A 25173-nucleotide genomic window follows, 5' to 3' on the forward strand; every position below is an offset into this window, starting at 1 on the left:
CAGTCGGCCTTGCTGTTGGTAAGCCAAAGCAATGGCGTCCACTATCCAGTGGGACAACATCTGCTTTGAGAGAGCTTTTCCCTTCAGTCTCCCACCAAAACAGACAAAGAGCTGGTCTGAGGTCCTGAAAGACTGCGTCCTGTCTACGTAAGCACGGAGAGCGCGTACTGGACAGAGCAGTGCCAAGGCTGGGTCTGCCTCCTCCAGGGGCACCGCTTGCAGGTTCACCACCTGGTCCCGGAAGGGAGTGGTGGGAACCTTGGGCACATATCCAGGCCAGGGTCTCAAGATCACGTGAGAGTGACAGGGCCCGAATTCCAGGCACGCTTCGTCAACGGAGAATGCGTGCAGGTCCCCTACCCTCTTGATGGAGGCCAATGCAACCAGGAGCGCTGTCTTCATAGACAGGAACTTACGCTCAACTGATTGCAGAGGCTCAAAGGGAGCCCTCTGCAAGGCATTTAACACCACTGAGAAGTCCCAAGAGGAAACGAGAGGAGGGCGAGGAGGATTCAATCTCCTCGCTCCTCTCAGGAACCTGACGATCAGGTCGTGCTTCCCCAGAGACTTACCTTCAACTGCTTAGTGATATGCGGCGATAGCGGCCACATACACCTTCAGGGTGGAGGGAGACAGCCTTCGCTCCAGCCCATCTTGCAGGAAGGAAAGCAAGACACTGATCAAGTATCTCCTGGGGTCTTCTCGGCGAGAAGAGCACCAGTTGACGAAGAGGTTCCACTTCAGCGCATAGACATCTTGTGGACGATGCTCTAGCGGAAGTAATGGTAGCCGAGGGTACTCAAACCTGCCTCGTCCCGTCCAGGAGCCACACGTGGAGCCTCCAAGATCGGGTCGAGGGTGCCAGAGGGTGCCCCGTCTCTGAGAAAGGAGATCCTTCCTCAGAGGATTTGGCCAAGGAGGTGCTGTCGCGAGGAGTATCAGTTCGGAGAACCAGGTCAGGGTGGGCCAGTACGGCGCAACCAGAATGACCTGCTCCTCGTCCTCCTTGATCTTGCACAATATCCGTGCGAGAAGGCTCACTGGGGGAAACGCAAATTTGCGTAGGCCCTGCGGCCAGCTGTGCGCCAGTGCATCCGTGCCGAGGGTGCCCTCGGACAGGGAGTAATACAGGGCGCAATGGGATGAGTCGTGGGAGGCAAACAGGTCTATCTGTGCGTCCCCGAACTGGTCCCAAACCAGCTGGACTTACTGGGGATGGAGTCGCCATTCGCCGGAGATGGGCCGAAACCGTGACAGCTCGTCGGCTGCAAAGTTCCGATCTCCCGTAATGTAGATAGCACGAAGGGACCTCAGGTGCTTCTGACTCCATAAGAGGAGGTGGCGTGCAAGTTGCGACATACGGCGGGAGCGTAGACCACCCTGACGGTTGATGTACGCTACTGTGGCGGTATTGTCTGATCGGACTAGTACGTGTTGACCCCAGAGCAACGCCCGGAAGCGGTGCAGGGCAAGGCGTACTGCCAGCAACTCGAGGCAATAGACATGCCATACTGCTCTGACAGCATGTCCATGGCGCCCCAGCCCGTGGAGGCATCTGTTGAGACAACAGCATGCCGGGAAGCTCGTTCCAGGGGCACTCGGGCCCGTAGAAAGCTGAGGTTCGACCACGGGGTGAGGACTGACGGCAGGTCGGAGTAACTGGTACTCGGAGGGTGCCGTGTTGCCATGCCCACCTCGGGACTCGGTCGCGAAGCCAAAGCTGAAGCGGTCTCATTTGAAGCAATCTGAGCGGCGTACCGCGGCTGCAGATGCCATATGCCCCAGGCTTCAGAGTAACCGCACTCTTGCGCTTGATAGTCTCAGGCAAGTCAGCAAAGGCTGAGTGGAGAAGGTGACCAAGTCCATACCGAGAAAAAAGCTCCTCTGCACGGGGCAAAGTTTACTCCTTTCCCAGTTGACCCGAAGGCCCAGACGAGCTAGGTGCCGGAGCACTGGGTCCCTGTATTCGCAAACATGGTCTCAGGAGTGAGCTTAAGACAGCCAGTCACCGAGATAGTTCAGGATGTGAACCCCGTGTTCCCATGGAGGAACAAGGGCTGCCTCAAGAACCTTTGTGAAGGCGCGAGGAGACAGGGCTAGCCCGAATGTGAGAACAGCGTACTGATATGCGCGCGCCCTGACAGCAAACCGTAGGTATGGTCTGAGTCGAAGGAGAACGGAGACATAAAAGTAGGCGTCCTTCAGGTCGATCGCTGCAAACCAATCCTGTGGCCGCACACATCCAGAAATGCGTTTGACCAGGAGCATCTTGAATGGCAGCCTGTGAAGGGAGCGGTTCAGATGCGAAGGTCCAGGGACCTCATTTATAAAACTTTGCGTAGGATTTGCGTCAGAAGTGGCGTACGGATGAAACATAGTACGTGCGTACGCACAGAAATATTCGGATTTATAAAACCGTGCACACGCACATCCTACGCAGTTTTCCCTTAATAAATCACAATCAATTCTAAATGTAGCGCAGCTTTTGCGGCTTCATGTCACGCCCATAGTTGCCCATAAATAGTCTGTGAAACGCCCACAAGTTAATATTCATCGATTGCGAAATCATGGCAAACACAGAGAGGAAATCAAAAAAACGTAACTTCACTCAATGTGAAGTAGAAGTTATCGTTGGCGAGGTGGAAAAGAGGAGAAAAATGTTGTTTGGAGGGCACAGTGTGGGCATTACTAATGCCAAAAAGGCACTTGAGTGGCAAAAGGTTGCAAACGCCGTAAATGCTGTAGCTTCACAACCTCGGACTGTGGCCGAAATAAAAAAGAAATGGTCAGACATCAAAGTCGAGGCAAAAAAGCGTCTAGTGCTCCATCGCCAGAGTGTGTCTGCCACGGGTGGGGGAAAGGGGACACCGACATTTAAAAAAGACATTTTTACTATGAAAACAACTTTCCCCAGTGGACAAATAATACATTATCTATCTATCTATCTATCTATCTATCTATCTATCTATATATCTATCTATCTATATATCTATCTATCTATCTATCCCCCTAATTATCTATCTATCTGACTGACTATCTAATTGCATCTATATCTGCTCCGCCAGACGGACACATTGGCGAGAATATCAGTTTTGTACATTATTTCGTTCTGTGTACCATCTTATTTATGAGGATGAATTGTATAAAATGCCAATATTATTGCAGAACATATTTCACTTTTCTTTTTGCAAATATGTGTTAATTTGTATTTCTGTTGCAGATCGATCAAACGGGGTGTTCGTGTAGGCTGTTAATTGAAAGACTTGGTTTGTAAAGTCTTCATGTTATTTATGAGAGGCAGTATTGCCATTTCTTTTACACAACGGTCTACAGTTTCACACACTTTCACGTGTTTCTTCCATCTGCCGACGGTGTCGCCATTTCTCATTTCACCCGTTTTTGTGCGTACGCCTGGGTCAGAGCTTGCGTGAAGGACCGCACATTTTACCGTCAAGTTTGCTTTTTATAAATACCAATTATTGCGTAGAGAGCGGCGTACGCCTTCTTTTGTGCGTTTATAAATGAGGCCCCAGGATTGGCCGTAACCCACCAGACTTCTCCGGGACAATGAGGTAGGGGCTCATTTCGGCTGGAGGGACAGTCCCAATCGCACCCTTCGCCAGTAGGGTAGCAACCTCCGCTCTCATGATAGGGGCATAGCCACCGACCAAAGTGGAGTGGACTCCCCTGAAGTGGGGAGGAGACCGTGCGAACTGAATCGCATAGCCGAGCCGATCGTTCGCATGACCCAGCGGAACAGATAGGGAAGCTCTAGGCAGGCTCCCAACTGTGCCAGCGGCATCAAGAACCACAGACGTCCCCCTGGTGGTGCAGCGGAGCGGAATGACCAGCCCAGACGTGGACCGCATAGCGGCCTGGTGTGGGGGCAAGGTTATAACCGCACCCTGACAGACGAGGCCCCAGACTGGTGAACATCATCTGACTCCGAGAGCGTACGGCCACTTTCGTCGCTCAGGGAGCAAGGTCAGTGGCGGCGCGCAGCTCACTGAAGAGCCTCGGGTCAGTCCCGCCCTCCTGCATGTCCGTGAGCATCTGGGTCAGGTAGACCAGCAGAACGGTCATGGGACTGCCTGTCCTGTGGCACTATAGGATTTCGCCACAGATTAGTGTAGACAAAAAGAACTACAGGCTTTGGACGGGTGCCTAGGATTGCGCCGGGAAGCACTCTGAGGACATAGTAGCATGGCAACAGAGCGTTCAACCGGGGGGACCCCAGTGTACCCATGGGCAGCGGCCCCTGAGGGGAGGAAAGGCGGATGAGACCGACGAGAGGACTCGTAATCTCATCATGCACGTCCGGGAGGAAAGATATTGGGGTTTGCCGTGGACGCGTCGGCGGCCTTACCCAAAACCAATCGTCCCGGGAAAGCATGGCCGTCATCTCCGGATCAGACTCAGGCACAGCCGTATGCACACCAGAGGGTGGCAGCTGTGACGAGTCGTCATTTCCAGAAGAATCAAGCCCACCTAGTGATCCTGCTACAGACACAGCATCGTCCTCTGTAGCTTCAAATGAAAACACACGGGCCAACCGAGGGTAGACTCGTGGAATCATCAGTTCGCTAGCGGGCACCGTCATTAAAGAGGGGGGGCTGGGGCGTGGACACAGAGTCGGCGCCTTGTTCCAGACCAACACCCTCAGGTCACCCTGGCCACCAGCCGAAGATCGGGTGGTGGATGAGGGGACTCTCACTCTTGCGAGTTCACCGAGTCTCGACCTATATATGACGCGATGATCACGTTCCCAGAGAGAACATGAGTCACCCACGAGCGCTGTTCAAGCATGATCACTAGACAGCGCTCGTGCCCATCAGAGTCCGATACCAGTCCGCTGCAACCAGAAATGCACGGGCGAGCCGTCTTTAAAAAAACGTGCCGCGTGCGAGCTCTTTTATGAGAGGAGAAAAAAACTCTGCGATGTTGAAGCACACAGGGAGGCACACACACACACTGGCAGATCACTGCACAGATCAGCCGGCACTGTGAGCTCGCTGCAGATCGCCGTCACACCAAAACCGGAGAGAAAAGCTCGTCTCGTAGAGCGAAGTCAGAGATGGCTGTGGAGTGAAGAAATACTCTTGGCTCCAAAACGAAAACATGATCTGCCTTTGCCGGCGTCTCTCCTTTATACCCACGCGGTGGGGCGGAGATACGCTATGCAAATTCCGCAGACCCATGGCATTTCATCGCCATTGGCTCGTTTTGTAATACTCCAAAGTCGATAGGTGTTCTAAGCGAAACCCCCATCCGTCGTCATCCGACGTAACTCGGAGTGACTACGAAAGGGAACTGTATTTCATCTTTGACTATAAATGAAAGAATCTCTAATAATCCTTCAGATATAGCATCTTTTGTGTATTCCTTTTATGAAAAACGTTATACTTCCCATTCTGACAATGAAAAAATAAGCACTTATATACAAACAGTTAAACATTTTGTTCCAACAGTTTCTAATGATTATAGTAAATATTGTGAAGATGATATTTCCAAAGCTGAGATCTCTAAAGCTCTTTTTTTAATGAAGAAAGGAAAATCCCCTGGATCAGACGGGTTAACTGTTGAATTTTATTGTGCCTTTGGGATCTGATAGAAAACTCTTTATTTAGCATGTATAAAGAATGTTTAGAACAGAAAGAAATGAGCACAACAATGAAACAAGGTATTATCAGTTTAATTCCAAAACCAGACAAAGACCTCTTGATCATTGACAACTGGAGACAAATACAAGGTGTTTGACACAATTGATCACCAAATTTTATTACAGTTTACATGCATTTGGTTTTGGGAATAAATTCATTCAGACTGTTAAAATGTCTACAAAGGCATTAATAGTTCCGTTATATTACAGAACAACACTTCTAGAAGATTCTCCATCAACAGAGGAGTGAGGCAGGGTTGCCCAATTTCCCCATTTTTGTTTTTAATTGTTGTAGAACTATAAGCGATAGGTATAATTAAAAATCCAAATTTACATGGAATAACATTATTTAATAGAGAAATAAAAATGTCACAATTGGCTGATGATACAACTTTATTTCTAAAAGACGAGACTCAAATTAAGAATGCGATCAAATTAGTTCAAACTTTTTCTGATGCCTCGGGTCTCCAGTTAAATATTACAAAGTGTGAAATTCTCCCAGTGCATGATTAAATATTTAGGAATTTATATATCTAAAAATTTGACAATTAGACAGCATCTCAATTTTAATAACAAAATTAAAAAAACAAAAATGATTTTTGACAATTGGTTAAGAAGGGATTTATCTATTTTAGAATCTTATTAACAAAGGGAGAAGTTTTATCCAGAATCATTTTTCCTGGGATGTCTTTATTTGTTCAAGATTCTACTGATAAAGAAATTAATAGATCATTAGTTGATTTTTGCTGGAAAAATAAGCACCACCATCTTAAAAAAACTTTAGTAGTTGGAAAGAAATCTGGAGGTTTTGAAATGCTGGATTATGTAGACATGAACAATACTTTTAAGATTAATTGGGTCAAAAGGTATAAAAGTATTGATACTGATTCAATTTGGTCTTTTATTACACATAATATTTTTAAGAGGGTCGGCGTTCTTAAATTTCTTTTAACTTGCAATTTTGTACCATCTAAAGTACCTATAAAACTGTCTAAATTCCATGAGCAAGCACTCTTGGCCTGTAAATTGTGGTTTGTGCAGAATTTTTCTCCTCACAGAATGAAAATATGGAACAACGAATTGATTACAGTTAAAGGCAAGAGTTTATTTTTTGAGAAATGGTTGGATCACGGGTTAATGTATATTAAAGTGATTTATTTGATTCATCTTTAAAAATTCACTCTTATGATTCTTTTTTGTCCAAATTCAAATTTCCTATAAAATTTAAAGAATTTTCTGTAGTAATTAAAGCTATTCCCTCTGGGCTTATTAATTTAATGTGCAGCCACCTGACTTATTATAAAGTTGAAAATAAATATTACGATCTCCTTATAAATGGTAAATATATTTTTGATAACAAATGTACTAGCAAAAATATAAGACAAGTATTTAGCGAACAAAAGAGAGTTACTCCAAGAGGGACATTTTACCGGTATTCCATTTTAAGAGATGTTAATTGGAGGAAAGCATGGCTGCTCCCTTACAAATATTGTATTTCTAACAAAGTAAGAGAAATTCACCTGAAGATCTTACACAAAATATATCCAACTAATATGTGGCTTTCCAATTTTATGGATATTGGGAAAGAATGTTCCTTTTGTAACAACTGTGAGGAGTCTTTAAATCATCTGTTTGTTGATTGCCAGAGTGTTAAATCATTTTGGAAAGATTTTTTTTTTTTTTTACTTTTTCAGTTAAAATGAATCTAATGATAACACTGAATGTGAAAAAATTTACAAAATTGTGAATGTTTTATCATCATTCTCAAAGTAGCAAATAATTTCTATCATCTTGAATGGCAAATTTTTCATTCATAAATGTAGATTGTCAAAATCTCCTCCTTTATACAAGGTTTTCTTTAACGAACTCACTCTGTTAATGAAGTCTCTTAAAATTGCAAAAAATTCAAAAGCTATGTCTATTTTAAGATATTATGAATCTGTATTTGCCGTCTTGTGAATGTCTCTTTTTATTTTATTTTATTTTATTTATTATTTTTCTTTATTATTTATTATTTAATCATCTTTGGAGTTTATGTTACTCATGCCTGTTTGTTTTTCTGTAATGTTATTTACATGTTCTAAAAAAAAAACAAAAAAAACTCTTGCTGTGATTTGTATGCAATACGTCGTGCTTTGTATTACTAAATATGTAAATAATATTTGACCTCCGATCGTCTCAGTCTGTAAAGATGAGTTCTCGGGAGAGACACGGAGCGGCATCATCTTCCTCCTCCGCTTGTCCTTCAAGGCAGCTTAAAGTAAGTTTGTGTTACTGAAGTAACCAATAACATCGATAAAAGTTTTATTCATGTACAGTGTGCAACAGTTCGTTGCGGGTTATTATTGTCATTCACAAGTTTGCAATGCACTGTGTAAAATAAAGCCAGAACTGTTGCACACTGTACGCGAATACAACTTTTATCGATGTCATTAGTTACTTCAGTAACACGAACTTACTTCAAGCTGCCTTGAAAGACAAGCGGAGGAGGAAGATGATGCCGCTCCGTGTCTCTCCTGAGAGCTAATTTGACACATTCGATCACATTTGAATTCAGAGAAAGAAAGAAAAACACAAATAAATACAAACAAAAGTAAAAAAAAAAAAATATATATATATATATATATATAATATATATATATATATATATATATATATATATATATATATATATAATTACCGTATACAAAAACCAAAAATTGAGCATACATTCAAAGGTTTAGTTGCCTTTTTGTTACAATAGGTAGATAAGGATTTGATATCGATCTTAACATCATTTTGAAAGTGAGAAAAATTGGGGGTAACTTTCATAGTTTTACATTTGTGGATAAAATATTTTGCAAGCAAAATATGCAAAACCCTCAAAAATGGAAAACCCAAACAAAACATGCTTGAAATAAAACTCAACAATGAACTGGCAAATGTCTTGGCAAAGTTTTCTTGTATGATCACAATGTCAAAAAAGATGTTAGATAGTCTCTGGTTGTGAATCACAAAAAGTAGGCTACAATTTGTATCTATACTTAATTTAAATTTTGACACAATGAACGTTTTAACAGGATAATATCGATGAATAAGTTTAACAGAAATCTCTTTGACCTTATTTACCAATAGCTACTTGTTAGGGAGAGTCCAAACCTTCTTCCATGAAATATTTTCCACTAATGTGTTCCATTTTGTAGCAACAAGAGGAGTGTAAACACAATCATTGAGAAAGAGAAAACGAATATCTCTATTATTTTTTAATGTAGATTTAAAACGATACTCGGTTACTAACGTAACCTCGGTTCTCTCTGGAGAGGGAACGAGTATTGCGTAAGTTTAGCTTACGCTACGGGAAAGATTAATCTTCTCGAGATACTGAAGCCAAAAAATTATCCTTAATTTTGTATTCCTTGTCAACGCAGTGCAGCAGCTAGCAGACCTAGAGCAGGCCATCTCGCGTGCTCATTGGCTGCCCTGCGGCAACTGCTGCAGCCTACCAGTGAGCCCGCCGTGACGTCACGCCCAATGAAGGGCGCCCGCGCCTTCATAGCGTCTGAGCCCGCCAGAATGGGCGTGGCTTAGCGTATAAAAGTAGGGGCTGTAGGCTGAATTCTCTGGTTTTTCGTCGACTGAAGCGAAGTCCCTCATGCCGCGAGCACGGCCGGTTACGTAATACTCGTTCCCTCTCTAGAGAGAACCGAGGTTACGTTAGTAACCGAGTATCGTTCTCTTACGAGAGGTTCTCTCGTATTGCGTAAGTTTAGCTTACGCTACGGGAACACTTTGTCAACGCCATGCGTGCCAAGCATCCACCATGAGACCCCGAACTTTCAGGGGAACCCTATAAGTGAAAAATAAGGTGGCCAGCCACGCGGACCATCACTTGTACATGAGCACACGTAGGAAATACAGAGCAGCGCGCCGGTCTGTATAGGCACATGGCACATACCCTACTTAGTGCAGCTCAACCAGGAGAGCTGAGTCATGTGAGAGTGATCTGAGCAGGAGATCTGGGCAGAATACACCTCTCCTTCAAACTGACAACAGTTTAGCCTGCAAGGCAGGAACTTCTAGGTTATAAAACCTGACAAAGGTAGACGGGGAGCTCCAGCCCGCCGCTACACATATGTCATGGATAGAAATTCCACTGGACCATGCCCACGAAGAGGCCACGCCTCTCGTGGAATGAGCCCTGATGCCCAGAGGGCATTGCAGACCTTTCGACGCATAAGCGGCTGCTATAGCGTCCACTATCCATCTGGACAGGCTCTGTTTCGAGGAGGCGAGACCCTTGGTGCGCCCACCAAACGAAACAAAAAGCTGTTCCGAACGCCTGAAGGAGGCGGAGCGCGTAATATAAACCCTCAGCGCTCTGACAGGGCAGAGGAGATTCACATCACTTTCGCTGTCAGATGCTGGGAGAGCTGACAATGAAATAACTTCTGCTCTGAATGGAGTGCCCATCACTTTAGGGACATAGCCATGTCTAGGTCTGAGGATGACTTTAGAGTCATTCGGCACGAACTCAAGACACAACGCGCTGATAGACAGCACATGCAGGTCCCCCACACGTTTTACTGACGACAGTGCAGTCAGAAAGACGGTTGTCAGTGATAGATGTTTCAACCCCACGGAGTCTAGTGGTTCAAATGGAAAAGCTTTCAGGGCCTCGAGGACCAACGAAAGATCCCACATGGGAACCGATGGGGGGCGCGGCGGATTCATCCTTCTAGCTCCTCTAAGGAAGCGGATGACCAACTCGTGTCTTCCCAGTGACTGGCCGTGCGTCGATTCTGCAAACGCTGCCACGGCCGCCACGTATACTTTGAGCGTGGATGGGGATCTTCCCTTATCCAGCAGCTCTTGTATGAAGGTGAGCAGATGTGCCACCCCGCATGTCCGCGGGTCCAGACCTCTGTCGGTGCACCATCCAGAGAACACCGACCATTTAGACGCGTAGAGCCTTCTCGTGGAAGGGGCTCTAGACAGCGTGATCGTGTTCATCACTCCTTCTGGCAGGGCAACGAGTACCCGTTGATCAACCATGCATGCAGAGACCAGCGCTCTGGATGGGGATGCCAGATCATGCCGCAAGCCTGAGAGAGGAGATCTGCCCTCACCGGAATCGGCCACGGAGCTGTATGTGACAGCCGTGCTAGTTCCGGGAACCAAATCTGATTCTCCCAACGCGGGGCTATGAGGAGCACCGAGTGGCAGGTTTCCCTGATTCTCTTGATCACCTGTGGCAACAGAGAGACCGGAGGGAAAGCATATAGCGGGAGGCTGGGCCAAACCTGGGCCAGCGCGTCCTCGTCCTTCGAGAAGAACGTCGGGCATTGAGCGTTGTCTTTTGACGCAAATAGGTCGACTTCCGCTCTGCCGAATAGGCGCCACAGTTTCTGGACTGTTTGGGGGTGCAGGGACCATTCCCCTGGGGGAACATTGTCCCTGGACAGTTTGTCTGGGCCGTCGTTCAAATGGCCAGGCACATGCGCCGCCCTCAGCGAGCGCAGGTGCATCTGAGCCCAAATAAGGAGGCGTTCCATCAGATTGAGGAGATTTCTGGATCTGACACCGCCCTTACGGTTTACATAGGATACCACAGACATGTTGTCCGAGCGGACAAGAACATGCTGGTCCTGTATGAACGGGAGGAAGCACTTCAGCGCGTTCTCGACCGCTATCATCTCCAGACAGTTTATGTGAAAACCCTTCTCCTGGTCTGACCACTGGCCAAAGACAGCGCTCAAACAGCGCGCCGCAACCTGAGTTGGACGCGTCTGTCGAGATGACTTTCCGATAAGAGATGGTTTCCATCATTACTCCCTGCTGGTACCAGTCGGCCACTAACCAGGGCTGCAGAGCCGCTATCCAGGTCTGAGTCACTCTGATTTTCTGGCCGCCAGTTGGAGCGGCGCATGCGCAGTAGGCCCAGCCGAAGCACCGCTGCAGCTGATGCCATACAGCCCAACATCCTCTGAAAAGTTTTCAAAGGGAGAAAGCTGCCCTTCTGGAAAGACGCGGCTAGGTGGCGAACACGGCGCGCGCGCTGTGTCGATAAACGAGCCGTCATGGTCACCGAGTCCAGTTCTAGTCCTAAAAAGGAAATTGACTGGCTGCGCAGTAATGAGCTCTTGGTCCAGTTGACCGTGAGACCCAAGCTTTCCAGATGACTGATAAGCACTGTTCTGTGAGATAGCAGTTCTGTCTCTGACTGTGCCAGTATCAGCCAATCGTCAAGATAGTTCATTATTCGCAGCCCCTGACTTCTCAGGGGGGCGAGCGCCGCGTCCATGCACTTCGTAAATGTACGGGGTGCTAGGGACAGGCCGAACGGCAGGACGGTGTATTGATATACCTGACCGTCGAAGGTGAATCTCAAAAATCGCCTGTGAAGGGGTACTATCTGAATCTGAAAATAGGCATCCTTCAGATCTTGAGAAATAAACCAGTCCCTCGGGCGAACGTGCGCGAGGATTTTTCTGGTCGTAAGCATTTTGAACGGTCTTTTCGCAAGTACTTTGTTCAAATGTCTCAGATCTAGGATAGGTCTGAAGGCTCTGTCCTTCTTGGGTACGAGAAAATATCGTCTGTAAAAGCCTGACTCGCTCAGAGAAGGCGGTACCTTTTCTATAGCCCCTTTGCACAGCAGCTTTGCTATTTCTGCGTGAAGTAGGTGTGCTACTTCCGCATTCACTATCGTCGCGGTCCGGGCTTGAAAGTGCGGGGGACGGCGAATGAATTGAAGTGTATAGCCCTGCTTTATTGTGCTCAATACCCATTCTGAAATCCCTGGGATAGTTTCCCACGCAGCTATGTGAGCCGCTAGGGGGCGAATGGCCTCCGGGTTCAGACCGCCGCCATTTGCGGGCTTGTGAAACTGAACCGGAGCCGAAAGCACGGCGCACGCGCTCTTGGTTCTGGGCAATGGCTGCTCGCTGACACCCGAAACCGGCTGACTTATGTGAGATGTCCCAATCATAAGGGATGGGGAACATACTTTTACCACACTTTGATGCGCGAGCAGCGCACCGGGCGGAAAAGCTTTCTGTAAGCGTGAGCGCGTGTACGCGGGCACGAGACTTACAACTGTATCTGACGCCCCGATCATACTGGATGGGGAGCTTTTTATTAACGCCCTGTGTTTTGTGATAACACTTAGACGCGCGGGCGGAGGGAGGTTTGTGTTGGCAAGCGTGAGCGCTCTCTGGTGGGCCGGAGACTTACATTCATAACCTGCTTTTTTGATCGTGTAACAGAGCGGGCAGATAGTGGGCACAGACCTGTGGACACATTTCTTACATTCAACACTCTAGCGGCTTTTCTGCGCTTTATGAGAGTGTGCTCTGTGAGTGACACGGGATTCGGAGTGCTTATGTGTAGGGGTGAACACTGGGGCGTGGGCACTTTCACTACACTTAAAACACTGACGGCGTGAGCCGGACCAGACATTATACTCTTTTTGAGATTTCTCTGGGTCGCCGTGAAAACGGCGTTTGTGTTCAGGCGAGAGGGTGAATAAACCGGCTCGTTGGCTGCTAATTGAACCACTGCAGTAGCCTGTTTGAAGGGGACTGACAGGGAAATGAACTTTGACGGCGGTCCGGCCGCAGCGGGACATGCGCGCCTTTTCTCTCTCGCTGTTAGGAGGGCTTTGCGTGCCGGCCGCCCTGGCGTCGCTGCGAAGGCTGAGACTGTGCTGGACGCTGGGTGCTGGTTTGCACGGGCGGCTGGCTCTGTCTCTCGCGAGAGCGGCCTGTGGTGGAACTCGAGCGTCGCGGCAGGAAGAGATTCATGGCCTGCGTGGTCTTCTGCACCTCAGAGAAGCGGTCAACGATCCCGTTCACCGCTGGGCCGAAGAGACCAGTGGGGGAGAACGGCGCGTTCAGGAAGGTGGCTCGCTCAGATTCCCTTATACCCGCGAGCGTTAACCAGAGGTGCCTCTCTGTCACTGTTAACGCGGCCATGGCTCGTCCGATGGCTTGGGCTGCGGCTTTGGTGGTGCGGAGAGAGAGATCCGTCGCACTTCTCAGATCCGTAACCGCAGCTGGATCCCGGCCCTTCTCATCCCACTCACGGAGGAGGTCGGCTTTCAGGATCTGAAGCACAGCCATTGAGTGTAGAGCAGACGCGGCCTGGCCGGAGTCGGCATAAGCGTGGCCGACCAAGGCGGACGTGGCTTTGCAGGCTTTAGACGGGAGGGTTGACCGTGACCGCCATCTCGCAGAGGGCGGGCAAAGGTGCGCTGTGACCGCCTCTTCCACAGGGGGAATAGCCTTGTACCCTTTCTCGGCGGCGCCGTCCACTTGGGAGAGCGACGCGGAGGCCTGTGACTGAAGTCTTGAAGAAAAAGGCGTACTCCACGACTTCGTCAGCTCCGCATGAAGTTCCGGCAGGAAAGGAGAAGGCCTAGTTGCTGAAGCTGTATGGCGGCGGCGACTCTGAAGGAAACAGCCGTCGAGCCTGTTCGGCGCGGGTTCCTCTGGTAGCGACCACTCGAGCCCGAGACGGTCAACAGCCTGTGTCAGCAGGCGCATCAGTTCCGCATCAGCTCCAGCGCGGGTACGGGTAGATTCCTGGATCGACGAGGTGACTGAATGAAGCGACCTTTCCTCGCTGTCCGATGCCAGGATGGAGCAGCAGTCTTTCGTGGCGTGTTCCTCGGCCTCATCCTCCGATGCGACGGCAGTGAGGCTCGTAAGCGGCAGCTGCGCGTCAGTGAGGAGTGTCGACCCTGCGGGCTCGACTCGAGGGAGGTTCTCCGGCGAGCGCGTCGCTGTGGCCACAGGTTGTCTCAGGGAACGGCGCTTCTTCCTGCGCGGTCCCACAGAGGGCGGAGTGACTGCTGCGGTGTTAAACGCCTCGAGTCGAGCCCACAGGGTCGACAGCGGAAGCTCCTCACAGAGCTCGCAGCCCCCGGACGCGAGGGCGAGCTCTGCGTGTTCCAGGCGTGTTCCAGAGAGCGCAGATCAGGTGGCGGTCTCCGGCGCTGAGCGGGGCTCTACACGAGCCGCAGGAAGTGTGAGGCATCTTGAAAAAGACACTCGCTGCTCTTTTAGAATTTGTTTTGTTTTTTTGCAAGGCAAAAAGGATATGTCGCCGGATAGCGTAGCTCGCACGGATGGCTGAAGGTGGTGAAGATGGCCGGCTGTCCTAAGCTGGCTGTTCGCTGTTCGACGGCGGCGGTGGCTTCTCTCAAATCCAGCGATGCGAAGAGCTCGCTGAAGAGACGAAAAATCAGAGAATTTAGCCTACAGCCCCTACTTTTATACACTAAGCCACGCCCATTCTGGCGGGCTGTGATGCTATGAAGGCGCGGGCGCCCTTCATTGGGCGTGACGTCACGCCGGGCTCACTGGTAGGCTGCAGCAGTTGCCGCAGGGCGGCCAATGAGCACGCGATATGGCCTGCTCTAGGTCTGCTAGCTGCTGCACTGCGTTGACAAGGAATACAAAATTAAGGATAATTTTTTGGCTTCAGTATCTCGAGAAGATGAATCTTTCCCGTAGCGTAAGCTAAACTTACGCAATACGAGAGAACCTCTCGTAAGAGAACATATCCTGCCTACATTCGTGTCAGCCGGGTCTGGGAGAGGCATTTCAAAACTTGTCAAAAAACTATTATGGCCCTTAGCATAATGAGACCATTAGGAATAGCACCAAATACAGTGGCAACTGTTTTGGAGTAACGGGAATATTATAATGAGAGTGAAATTCTTGATAAGTAAATAAGTAACCATCCTGATTAAATAATTAGCTAACCCGATTGATCCCAAGCACAATCGGGATTAGAGCTTTCCAATATGCACGCCACTGAGTGACGTCTGTACTTCCAGGTCAGAGAGCACCTGTCCATCAAAAGCTCACTATCCAATCAGAGTTGATCACTGTTAAGCCCCACCCCCACGAGAGGTTTGTCTCAAAACAGCAAAAGAAAAAATGCGAAGCTTAAGCGGAAACTGTGGTTATGCATTCAGAATCCACGATTTGCGAAAACGAATCTTTGAAAAATATTAACCAAGAATGAACCATATTTGAAGAGCCTGTTAAATTTGTGCGACTGAGTTCATTTTTTTCATTTTCATTGTGTTTTTCTTCTTTTGTAATGGCATATTTTTAATAGTTTCTGAAAAAGTTACGTTCAGTTTTATAAAGTTAAGCTCAGTTTTATAAAGTTACGTTCAGTTCAGTTTTATAAAGTTACGTTCATTTTTTTTTTAAACAAAAATAATTCCATAGTGTCCCATCCACTGACTCATCTGAATACTCTAGATCAAACTCACATCTGAACAGAAGGGGCCTTGAAATGGTGCGATCATGTCCCATATTCACAGACATCCGACCACAAGCTCTGGCTCCTCCTTCCTGGAAAGACTGCTGTAGAACCGCCAGCTTTGCCACACGAAGCTGCTTGTCTCTCTTCTGTTATTCAACCCTGCCACATTTTACACGGCCTGCAGATTGTCAAACAGAAATCTATTTACCCAGAGTAAAAAGGTGATCGAATGTCATGCCACATCTTGATCACTCAGCAAGCAAAGCCGCGGCCCTGGAGTTGACCCCGTAAGTGAGGCTTGGCTGCTGGTGTTTGGACTGTCTCAGGCCACCACACGCCGGCTCTCCAGCTCTCCTCCACCGGCCGCAGAGACAGTGTGGGGCCTGTGGTTTCTCCTTCAGGAGCCCAGAGATCGCTGTGCCGTTCTCACACTAGTGCTAAACATTACTTCGCTCACATTTGCATTCACTCTCTTGTTTTCATGACCAAGTTCAAAACAGTTAAAGACATTAAACATCTGCTGAAACACTGTTTGTGTTTGTGCTCTGGTTTAATGTCAACATACTGAAAATCTTTCTATCTATCTATCTATCTATCTATCTATCTATCTATCTATCTATCTATCTATCTGTAAATCTAAAAAAGCCCTAGCAACCACCTAGCAAATTGTGTCTGTCTAGTAAATAGTAGTGCATCTGAAAGCATTCAGCCTGCATCTTAAATTACTCTTTAAACTACCCACATATCCACAAGGCCTTAATAAACTTCATACGTCTTCAGCATCATATCAAATCATTATCTAGACAAACTTAGGGTTTTTTTAATGTTGTTTACCATTTGTTCCATGCAGCGGTTAGCTAACACAAAAGCTCACACCTCACGGTTCATCAGTGCCAACCTGCCCTGCAACAAATTCAAAAACCGGCTGGTTAACATCATGCCCTACGAGTCCACGCGCGTCTGTCTGCAGCCAATCAGAGGAGTTGAGGGCTCCGATTACATCAATGGCAGCTTTATTGATGGATACAGGTAAGCAGAAAAGCCTAGATCTATCTGTTTGTGTGTGTGTGCATGTGAATGTAATGGTAAATGTGTTTTTCTTTCTTACTGTATCGTCAGGCAACAGAAGGCTTACATTGCAACACAGGGTCCTTTAGCCGAAACCACAGAAGACTTCTGGAGGATGCTTTGGGAACACAACTCAACCATCGTAGTGATGCTGACCAAACTCAGAGAGATGGGCAGAGTGAGTATTTGACAACTGCTCGTCTAAACATCTAAATCTGTATCACAATCAGACTAAACGTTGTCCTTGTAACTGGTCTAAAGGTTTGTCCTTGCAACTGGACATTGTGCAAATGGGGGAAGATAAATAAACTTAATTGAAAATATGTACTTTGTAAAGAAAAAAAAAGTTTTTCTGAAGTACACAAACTAAATTTGGTGTAGAAACAATGTTCACTCAGAGATTGCTAGTGAATTCCACAAATAATTACAAAGAGATAAGTAACACATATTTTGAAGTAAAAAATACATTTTCTGGTGACAAAAAGTAAAAATGGAGATAAAAAAAACTTTGAAGTGTATGTTTTCTATCTCAGCAACTCTAAAGACTAAAAGTAAATTTACCCTTTTTAAGGACATAAAAAAGACAAAAATTACCTTGCCAACTCTACAGACTACAATCACAATCCAAAATGGTCACATGATTTCAACTTCAAATTAACGCTGAACAAAATTATAAACGCAACACTTGTTTTTGCCCCCATTTTTCACGAGCTGAACTCAAAAATATTTTTCTAAGTACACAAAAGGCCTATTTCTCTCAAATATTGTTCACAAATCTGTCTAAATCTGTGTTAGTGATCACTTCTCCTTTGCCGAGATAATCCATCCACCGCACAACTTGTGGCATATCAAGATGCTGATTAGACAGCATGATTATTGCACAGGTGTGCCTTAGGCTGGCCACAATAAAAGGCCACTCTAAAATGTGCAGTTTTACTGTATTGGGGGGGGGGTCCGAAAACCAGTCAGTATCTGGTGTGACCAGTATCTGGTGTGACCACCATTTGCCTCACGCAGTGCAACACATCTCCTTCGCATAGAGTTGATCAGGTTGTTGATTGTGGCCTGTGGAATGTTGGTCCACTCCTCTTCAGTGGCTGTGCGAAGTTGCTGGATATTGGCAGGACCTGGAACACGCTGTCGTATACGCCGATCCAGAGCATCCCAAACATGCTCAATGGGTGACATGTCTGGTGAGTATGCTGGCCATGCAAGAACTTGGATGTTTTCAGCTTCCAGGAATTGTGTACAGATCCTTGCAACATGGGGCCGTGCATTATCATGCTGCAACATGAGGTGATGGTCGTGGATGAATGGCACAACAATGGCCCTCAGGATCTCGTCACGGTATCTCTGTGCATTCAAAATGCAATCAATAAAATTCACCTGTGTTCGTTGTCCATAACATACGCCTGCCCATACCATAACCCCACCGCCACCATTGGCCACTCGATCCACAACGTTGACATCAGCAAACCGCTCACCCACACGACGCCATACACGCTGTCTGCCATCTGCCCTGTACAGTGAAAACTGGGATTCATCCGTGAAGAGAACACCTCTCCAAAGTGCCAGACGCCAACGAATGTGAGCATTTGCCCACTCAAGTCGGTTACGACGACGAACTGCATTTAGGCAGAGACCCCAATGAGGACAACGAGCATGTGGAAGTCCTGATCTGGTGTGGTTACATGTGGTCTGCGGTTGTGAGGCCGGTTGGATGTACTGCTAAATTCTCTAAAACGCCTTTGGTGACGGCTTATGGTAGAGAAATGAACATTCAATTCATGGGCAACAGTTTTGGTGGACATTCCTGCAGTCAGCATGCCAATTGCACGCTCCTTCAAAACTTGCGACATCCGTGGCATTGTGCTGTGTGATAAAACTGCACATTTTAGAGTAGCCTTTTATTGTGGCCAGACTAAGGCACACTTGTGCAATAATCATGCTGTCTAATCAGCATCTTGATATGCCGCACCTCTGAGGTGGATGGATTATCACGGCAAATTAGAAGTGCTCACTAACACAGATTTAGACAGATTTGTGAACAATATTTGAGAGAAATATGCCTTTTGTGTACATAGAGAAAGTCTTAGATCTTTGAATTAAAATCATGACAAATGGGGGTAAAAACAAGTGTTGCATTTATAATTTTGTTCAGTGTATTTAAACATTAAAATACCACGAGAGCGTTTTGAATGCCTACGGAGCCGTCTGCCAAGAAAATTCTCCAAATTTTCTCTGGTTAGAGATGCTGTTATCCTTGAGATTGTGACACCATTAAGAAAACAGCAACGCATTTGTTTTTTTTTTGCTCAAATAAATTTCTGGTAATTTTTTTTCACTCAATGATTACTCCTGCCAGTGCTGTTATTTGTTCCCAGGCTTACAGACTGTTTTATTCTGTCTGTCCTTCAGGAAAAATGCCATCAGTACTGGCCAGCAGAGCGTTCAGCCAGGTATCAGTACTTTGTTGTGGATCCAATGGCCGAATACAACATGCCCCAGTACATCCTGAGAGAGTTCAAAGTGACGGACGCCAGGGTAAGACGGCAAGATACTTGGACCCTACTGTGATTTGTGTGTTATGGTGCATGTTTCACTCTGAGAGCATCTGTGTTCAGGAGTCTAATTCCCTCAATGCGTTTATTTTGATAAATGCCCTCACTCGTACCTTCTTGCCATTTTATATGTCTCTCTCTTTTGCATTCCTTATCTTGGATATACAAAATTACTAAAGAAAGGCGAGCTCTCTGAGCTTCTCATCAGGAGATGCTTTTTCAGCCGCCCACATCGGAGGAATTAGTGTTTGGAAATCACTCATTCGCATGCTCAGGTGAAGCACACCCGTCTGAGCTGTGGGTGGCTGAAGCCTCATCTAAAAGAAAAACACTGTCAACTGGTGATATGTTTTTGAAATGTTTCATGGTAATACCATGGTGTTCTTGGTGTACCATGTAAATGCACTGTAAAGACAGTAACGATGACGCCGATTGTACCATATCAATCCTGAACGCGATGATGAAACATTAGAAGAACTAGTTATTCAACCCAATCCTCCATCGCAAGGACGACTTTAGCAGGACGTTTCTCAGTGATACGCTACTCAGTTTGAGGTACATTATGAGATGCTGCAACTGTAATTCCTCACCATCAGCATTAAAGGGTTAGTTCACCCAAAAATGAAAATTCTGTCAATATTTACTCACCCTCATGTTGTTCCAACCTCGTAAGACCTTCGTTCATCTTCGGAAAACGAATTATAATATTTTTGATTAAATCTGAGAGCTGGATAACTCCTCCATAGGCTTCTTAATGGATTGAAGCTTGCCAGCCCCTAAAAGTTATTAAAGATATCGTTAAAATAGTCCAAGTGACTACAGTGACTCAATCTTAAGTTTATCAAAGGACGAGAATACTTTTTGTCCGCAAAAAATAAATAAATAACGTCTTTATTTCAACTATTCGTTTCCTTCTCTGTGGGCCTCGAGTCAGTTCACTAGTGATATAGTGCAGTTCTTCTGTTGTTGTACATCACACCCATCACACACATCACCAGCGTCGGCCAATAGTGAGCCTACGTGTGACGTAGCTTTACGCTATCACACTAAGACTAGAGGCCCACAGAGAAGGAAATAAATAGTTTAATTTCTAGATTAATTTCTTTTAATAGTCAGGAATATGACTGAGGTGTCCTTGAGCAAGGCAGCTAACCCCCAATCGCTCCCAGGGCGCCACTCAAGGCTGCCCGCTGCTCCGGGTGTGTGTATCCACGTTTGCAGTGTGTGTGTGTTCACTACTCACTACTCTGCTCCTAATGTGTGTGCACTTACTTGGATGGGTTAAATGCAGAGGTCAAATTCCAAGTATGGGTTACCATACTTGGCCATCAAGTGTCACTTTCACTTTATTTTAATGATATATTTCATAACTTTTCGGGGCTGGCAAGTTTCAATCCCTTAGAAGCCTATGTAGGAGTGATCCAGCTCTCAGATTTCATCAAAAATATCTTAATTTGTGTTCCGAAGATGAACGAAGGTCTTACGAGGTTGGAACAACATGAGGGTGAGTAATTGCTGACAGAATTTTCATTTTTGGGTTAACTAAACCTTTTACAAGAGTATGTCCATCAACAAACCAATGTGTTTATTTCTAATGGGAACTGTATTAACTGTATCAATAACAGAGCATATGTAAGCCGAGCACTTATGTGAATGACTGATGTAACATTAAAGTTTGCAAAATAAATGTTGCTCCATCCTTTATCTTTACTCAAAGTAGTAAGAACGACAGACAGTTTGCATTAATAGACACAGTTTTAGGTGATAGTGACCCACAGCTGATTAGCAGAACTATTTCAGTAAGACAGTAATAACGCGAGCCAGAAAATTACACAATATACAACACAAAACTACGTATTTCGAACACTCAGTAATTTTTTATACTTACAGGTTGTGATTCTGAGGAGCAAGCTGGTCCAAATAAACTGGGTACTGACCCATCTTTCCAGAGCAAGTGTTTTGTGAATCCTGCTTTGAACTTTGAGATTTTAGAAGCATTTTTAGAGGCGATCATTATGCAAATGTCTTATCTAGTGACGTAGAACCGTTACGCAGTGAAATTCGAAATACAGACGACTCGTTTAGGCAGTTCAACTTCAGAGTTGATTCTTTACTTTGGGAGACAATAACTTTGTGCACTACAATCGTGCACTTTCGACTTTACAACTTTGCAGAACGTTTATATTCACAAACAGCTATATTACACACTGCATGAAAGGGAATATTCGAGAGGGGCACTTTAATGTGTCCTTACTGAATAAATGAATCAATTTATAAAAATAAAAAAAGTATAATCTTAATGACCCCAAATTTTGAATGCTTGTTTTCAGTATATATTTTTAAATTATTAATGTTTCTTGGGCTTTTTAACCCTCAATCAGCATGGGTGATGTTCTCATCAAAGTTTGACAAGCGCAGCGTTTGCCACACATAAATGTCAGTGTAATGGATTGGTGTTATGCGTCAAGGAGCAGCTGCAGCTCCTTTATGTTGGTTTGTGTCTCTCTCTTCTTTTAGGACGGACAGTCACGGACCGTCAGGCAGTTCCAGTTCACAGACTGGCCAGAACAAGGCGTGCCAAAGTCAGGGGAAGGCTTCATCGACTTCATCGGCCAAGTGCATAAAACAAAAGAGCAGTTTGGTCAGGATGGACCCATATCGGTCCACTGTAGGTAAGAAAGACACAAGTCTATGTGAGAAAAACAGAGCCGAGCAGATTGTAACTTTCCATCAGTACACAAAACTCTTGTATTTTGTTCTATTTAATTACAAAAAAATATCTAATAACAAATACCTTATTTTATATATTTAACATTTTATATAATATTTATTATTTTTATATATATGCTTGAAGTATGGCAAATAGACACAGCATCTCGTTCCCTTCTCACGTAGGGAACACGTACGTAACCCCAAAGGTTCCTTTTCAAGGGAACTTTGAACGTACGTCATGGCATTGTAACCCTTATGCTATAAGCTGGGTGGTCAATCAAGACCATACTATATAAGCTGGGTGGTCATTCAGACCATGAGGGGGGCATCCATCGTAACCCTTTCGATGCCAAAAAGCCCCAAGTATGGGAACCAAGGTTGAAGCCGTGGTCTGTCCACAAGCAACTGCGCATAACCCTGTTAAAAAAGGATACCCCCTTAGGGTAAGACACTAGATGGTCATCCAGGACCACTATGAGCAAGGCCTCCACCGTAGCAACAACGACAACGTGCCTCAAGTGTGGGACTCAAGGTTGAAGCTAGAGTCTGTCCACTAGGGCTGGGGTAAACGATTATTAACTAAACGATTAGTTGGGCGATTATTTTATTGATTAGTCGACTAATCTAACGACTAATTTTTCTGCTGCTCGATTAATAAAAAAACATAATGTATCTCAAATAAATACTAACTAGTGTACTGAATCATGATACTATAAGCTGGCTAACGTTAGTCTAATGTTATGTATTTGAACACCGTCATTAGAACTCTATAACCGCCAAAAACGTGTTATTAAAATATTTTTTACAAACAATTTTTATCATAGAGAATGTTTAAATACTAAGATCAGCTTACAAGGCAAACGTAGGCGGAGTTAGTGGTGCTTCGGAGGCTGCTTCTGCTGGAGGTGATTCGGGAGAGGTCTGTGCGCCTTTACCGATCAGGGCGCGCGCTGACACGGAGTAAAGCCTTGTTTAAACTCGACGCGTCGGCACGAGCGCGAAGGTGCGCGCGACAAAGATGACGCGTTGAGTGCGCAAGACCCCATTTCGCTTGGCTGTGTGCACGGCTTCTTTTGTAACAGCGCGCGGCGCCGCAACCGAGGATGAACGACTTCAAGACGAATCTGCACCAGCATGTAGCCTACGTCTCACTGCACCGGCACCCAGTTTGCGCGTCTAAATTGCAACGTTTTTTTTTGTTAAGGGTTTGTTTACTGTGTGTGATTTATTTAATGGAAAGCACATTCACTTCTAGTTGTCTTCGTCCTCCATTCTGCAATGTTTTGGTCTCCCACGTCACGTGTGGTGGCGAGCTGTACCGCCGGAAACGGTGCAAAAAATAAATAAATAAAGAAGTGTCGACGCAAAAATATGCCGTTGACGTAATTTTGACGTCAAAGCATCGACATCATCGACGCGCCGCTACAGCACTACTGTCCACATAGTTCCTCTACAGGATATCTACAGCTTGGCCCAGATCATGGTCTGCTGTGGCAACCTGAACAGGGTACGCAAACTCAACCTCCCCTGGGGATTTATGCACGAGACTACCAATGTGTTTTCCATCAACACCCATGGTAGCCCTTCAGGTCTGTAAGAAAGTCTTTCAACCCTAGAAACACTGCCCTCATCTCCAGGCATTCCATGTGCTGTGAAAGATGAAGGCTTTTTCATAGATCCCAAGCTGGATGACCATCCAGGGCATTCCCCCAGTACATAAAAGAGGTGACCAAAGCAAACATTTTGCAATGGTAATTTGACCCAGTGCAGGACCCTGAGTTAGAAACCGGGGTCTTCACACAGATACATTGTAAGAAGACCTCTGCGCATAACGCTTATGAACCATAGGGGGTTGCACAGCCCCCTGCTCACCAAATACCACTGGAATGGTCTCATGTGCAGCAAGCTTAATGCGGCTACAACCATAAGACCCAGTAGCTTCTGGCATTGGTGGACGAAAACACCCTTGCCTGACCTGACTTTGCCCATAGTGACTCCACCCGAGTGGGAAATAACCCCCAGAAAAGTTGTTCTCTGAAACAACAAACTCTTCTTGAGGTTCAATCTCAGGTCCAAACACTTTAAGTGAGTGAGAACAACATCTCGATGGCAAACTGCTGATTCCTTCAACTGGGCTACTAACAGTCAGCCATCTGTGTAATTCAGAACACTGATGTTCTGGAGTCACAATGGAGCCAGAGTCACATCCATGGACTTTGTGAAGGTGTAAGGCGATAAAGGAAGAACTCCATATTGGTATGCTTCAATATATGCTATATATATATTATGCACAATTAACACAGTCAGCCCCCTCGAGAACTGTCTGAGTCTTCTCCATTCCCAAACAAACAACACAGAGATTGTGTGAGTCATCACCTGTAGGAAAGTGGTGCACCGCGGCACACACCTCCTAAATGTATTTGCCATTCTTATAGTACTCCTATCTAAATAAAATCAGACGATCACCACATACAATTTTGACAAACTGATGCTGGTGATTTTGGGACCCTTTATGTTCTTGATGGCATCCTACGCTTCTTCACATGACCTCCGTCGGCCAATAGAACATGCTGAAGGCTTTCCCATAGAGGCAACGCCATGACACAGAGTCGGAGTTCCAGGGAACGAAAGGGAAAGGGAACTCACCGGCTTTTAAAAAATGAATTCGAATTGAAATCTACTAACACAAATATATAGAGTGTTTTTTGGATCTTTTCTTTCAACTAGTCTGAAAGAAGACACGTTATAAAGCAAAATAGACCTCAAGACCAGTGCATGAAAAATAATGGTCACTTGTTTGCATGTTACAAGGAAACGGTTTGAAATATCAAAAATCCAGTGGACAAATGTTGTGAGGCATATTCTGAAGGTCATGTGGCACAAATCTGTTAACTCTTCTGATTATTAAACAGA

General features: G+C 45.9%; 1 protein-coding gene across 9 annotated transcripts in view; it reads left to right on the plus strand.

Moving 5' to 3' along the window:
- Nucleotides 1–25173, plus strand: part of ptprda (protein tyrosine phosphatase receptor type Da) — a 922653-nt gene that overhangs the window by 891042 nt on the left and 6438 nt on the right. For all 9 annotated transcript variants that reach the window (XM_077229653.1, XM_077229654.1, XM_077229660.1 and 6 more), the window contains 4 exons: nucleotides 16770–16948; nucleotides 17039–17165; nucleotides 19406–19531; nucleotides 22066–22220. In XM_077229653.1, coding sequence (XP_077085768.1) covers nucleotides 16770–16948; nucleotides 17039–17165; nucleotides 19406–19531; nucleotides 22066–22220 — 587 coding nt within the window. The remainder of the gene's footprint in view (nucleotides 1–16769; nucleotides 16949–17038; nucleotides 17166–19405; nucleotides 19532–22065; nucleotides 22221–25173) is intronic.

The sequence above is a fragment of the Siphateles boraxobius genome, unplaced genomic scaffold (genome assembly GCF_051911475.1).
Source record: "Siphateles boraxobius isolate OS27281-9 unplaced genomic scaffold, OSU_SipBor_1 130, whole genome shotgun sequence".
In the NCBI taxonomy this organism is placed as follows: domain Eukaryota; kingdom Metazoa; phylum Chordata; class Actinopteri; order Cypriniformes; family Leuciscidae; genus Siphateles; species Siphateles boraxobius.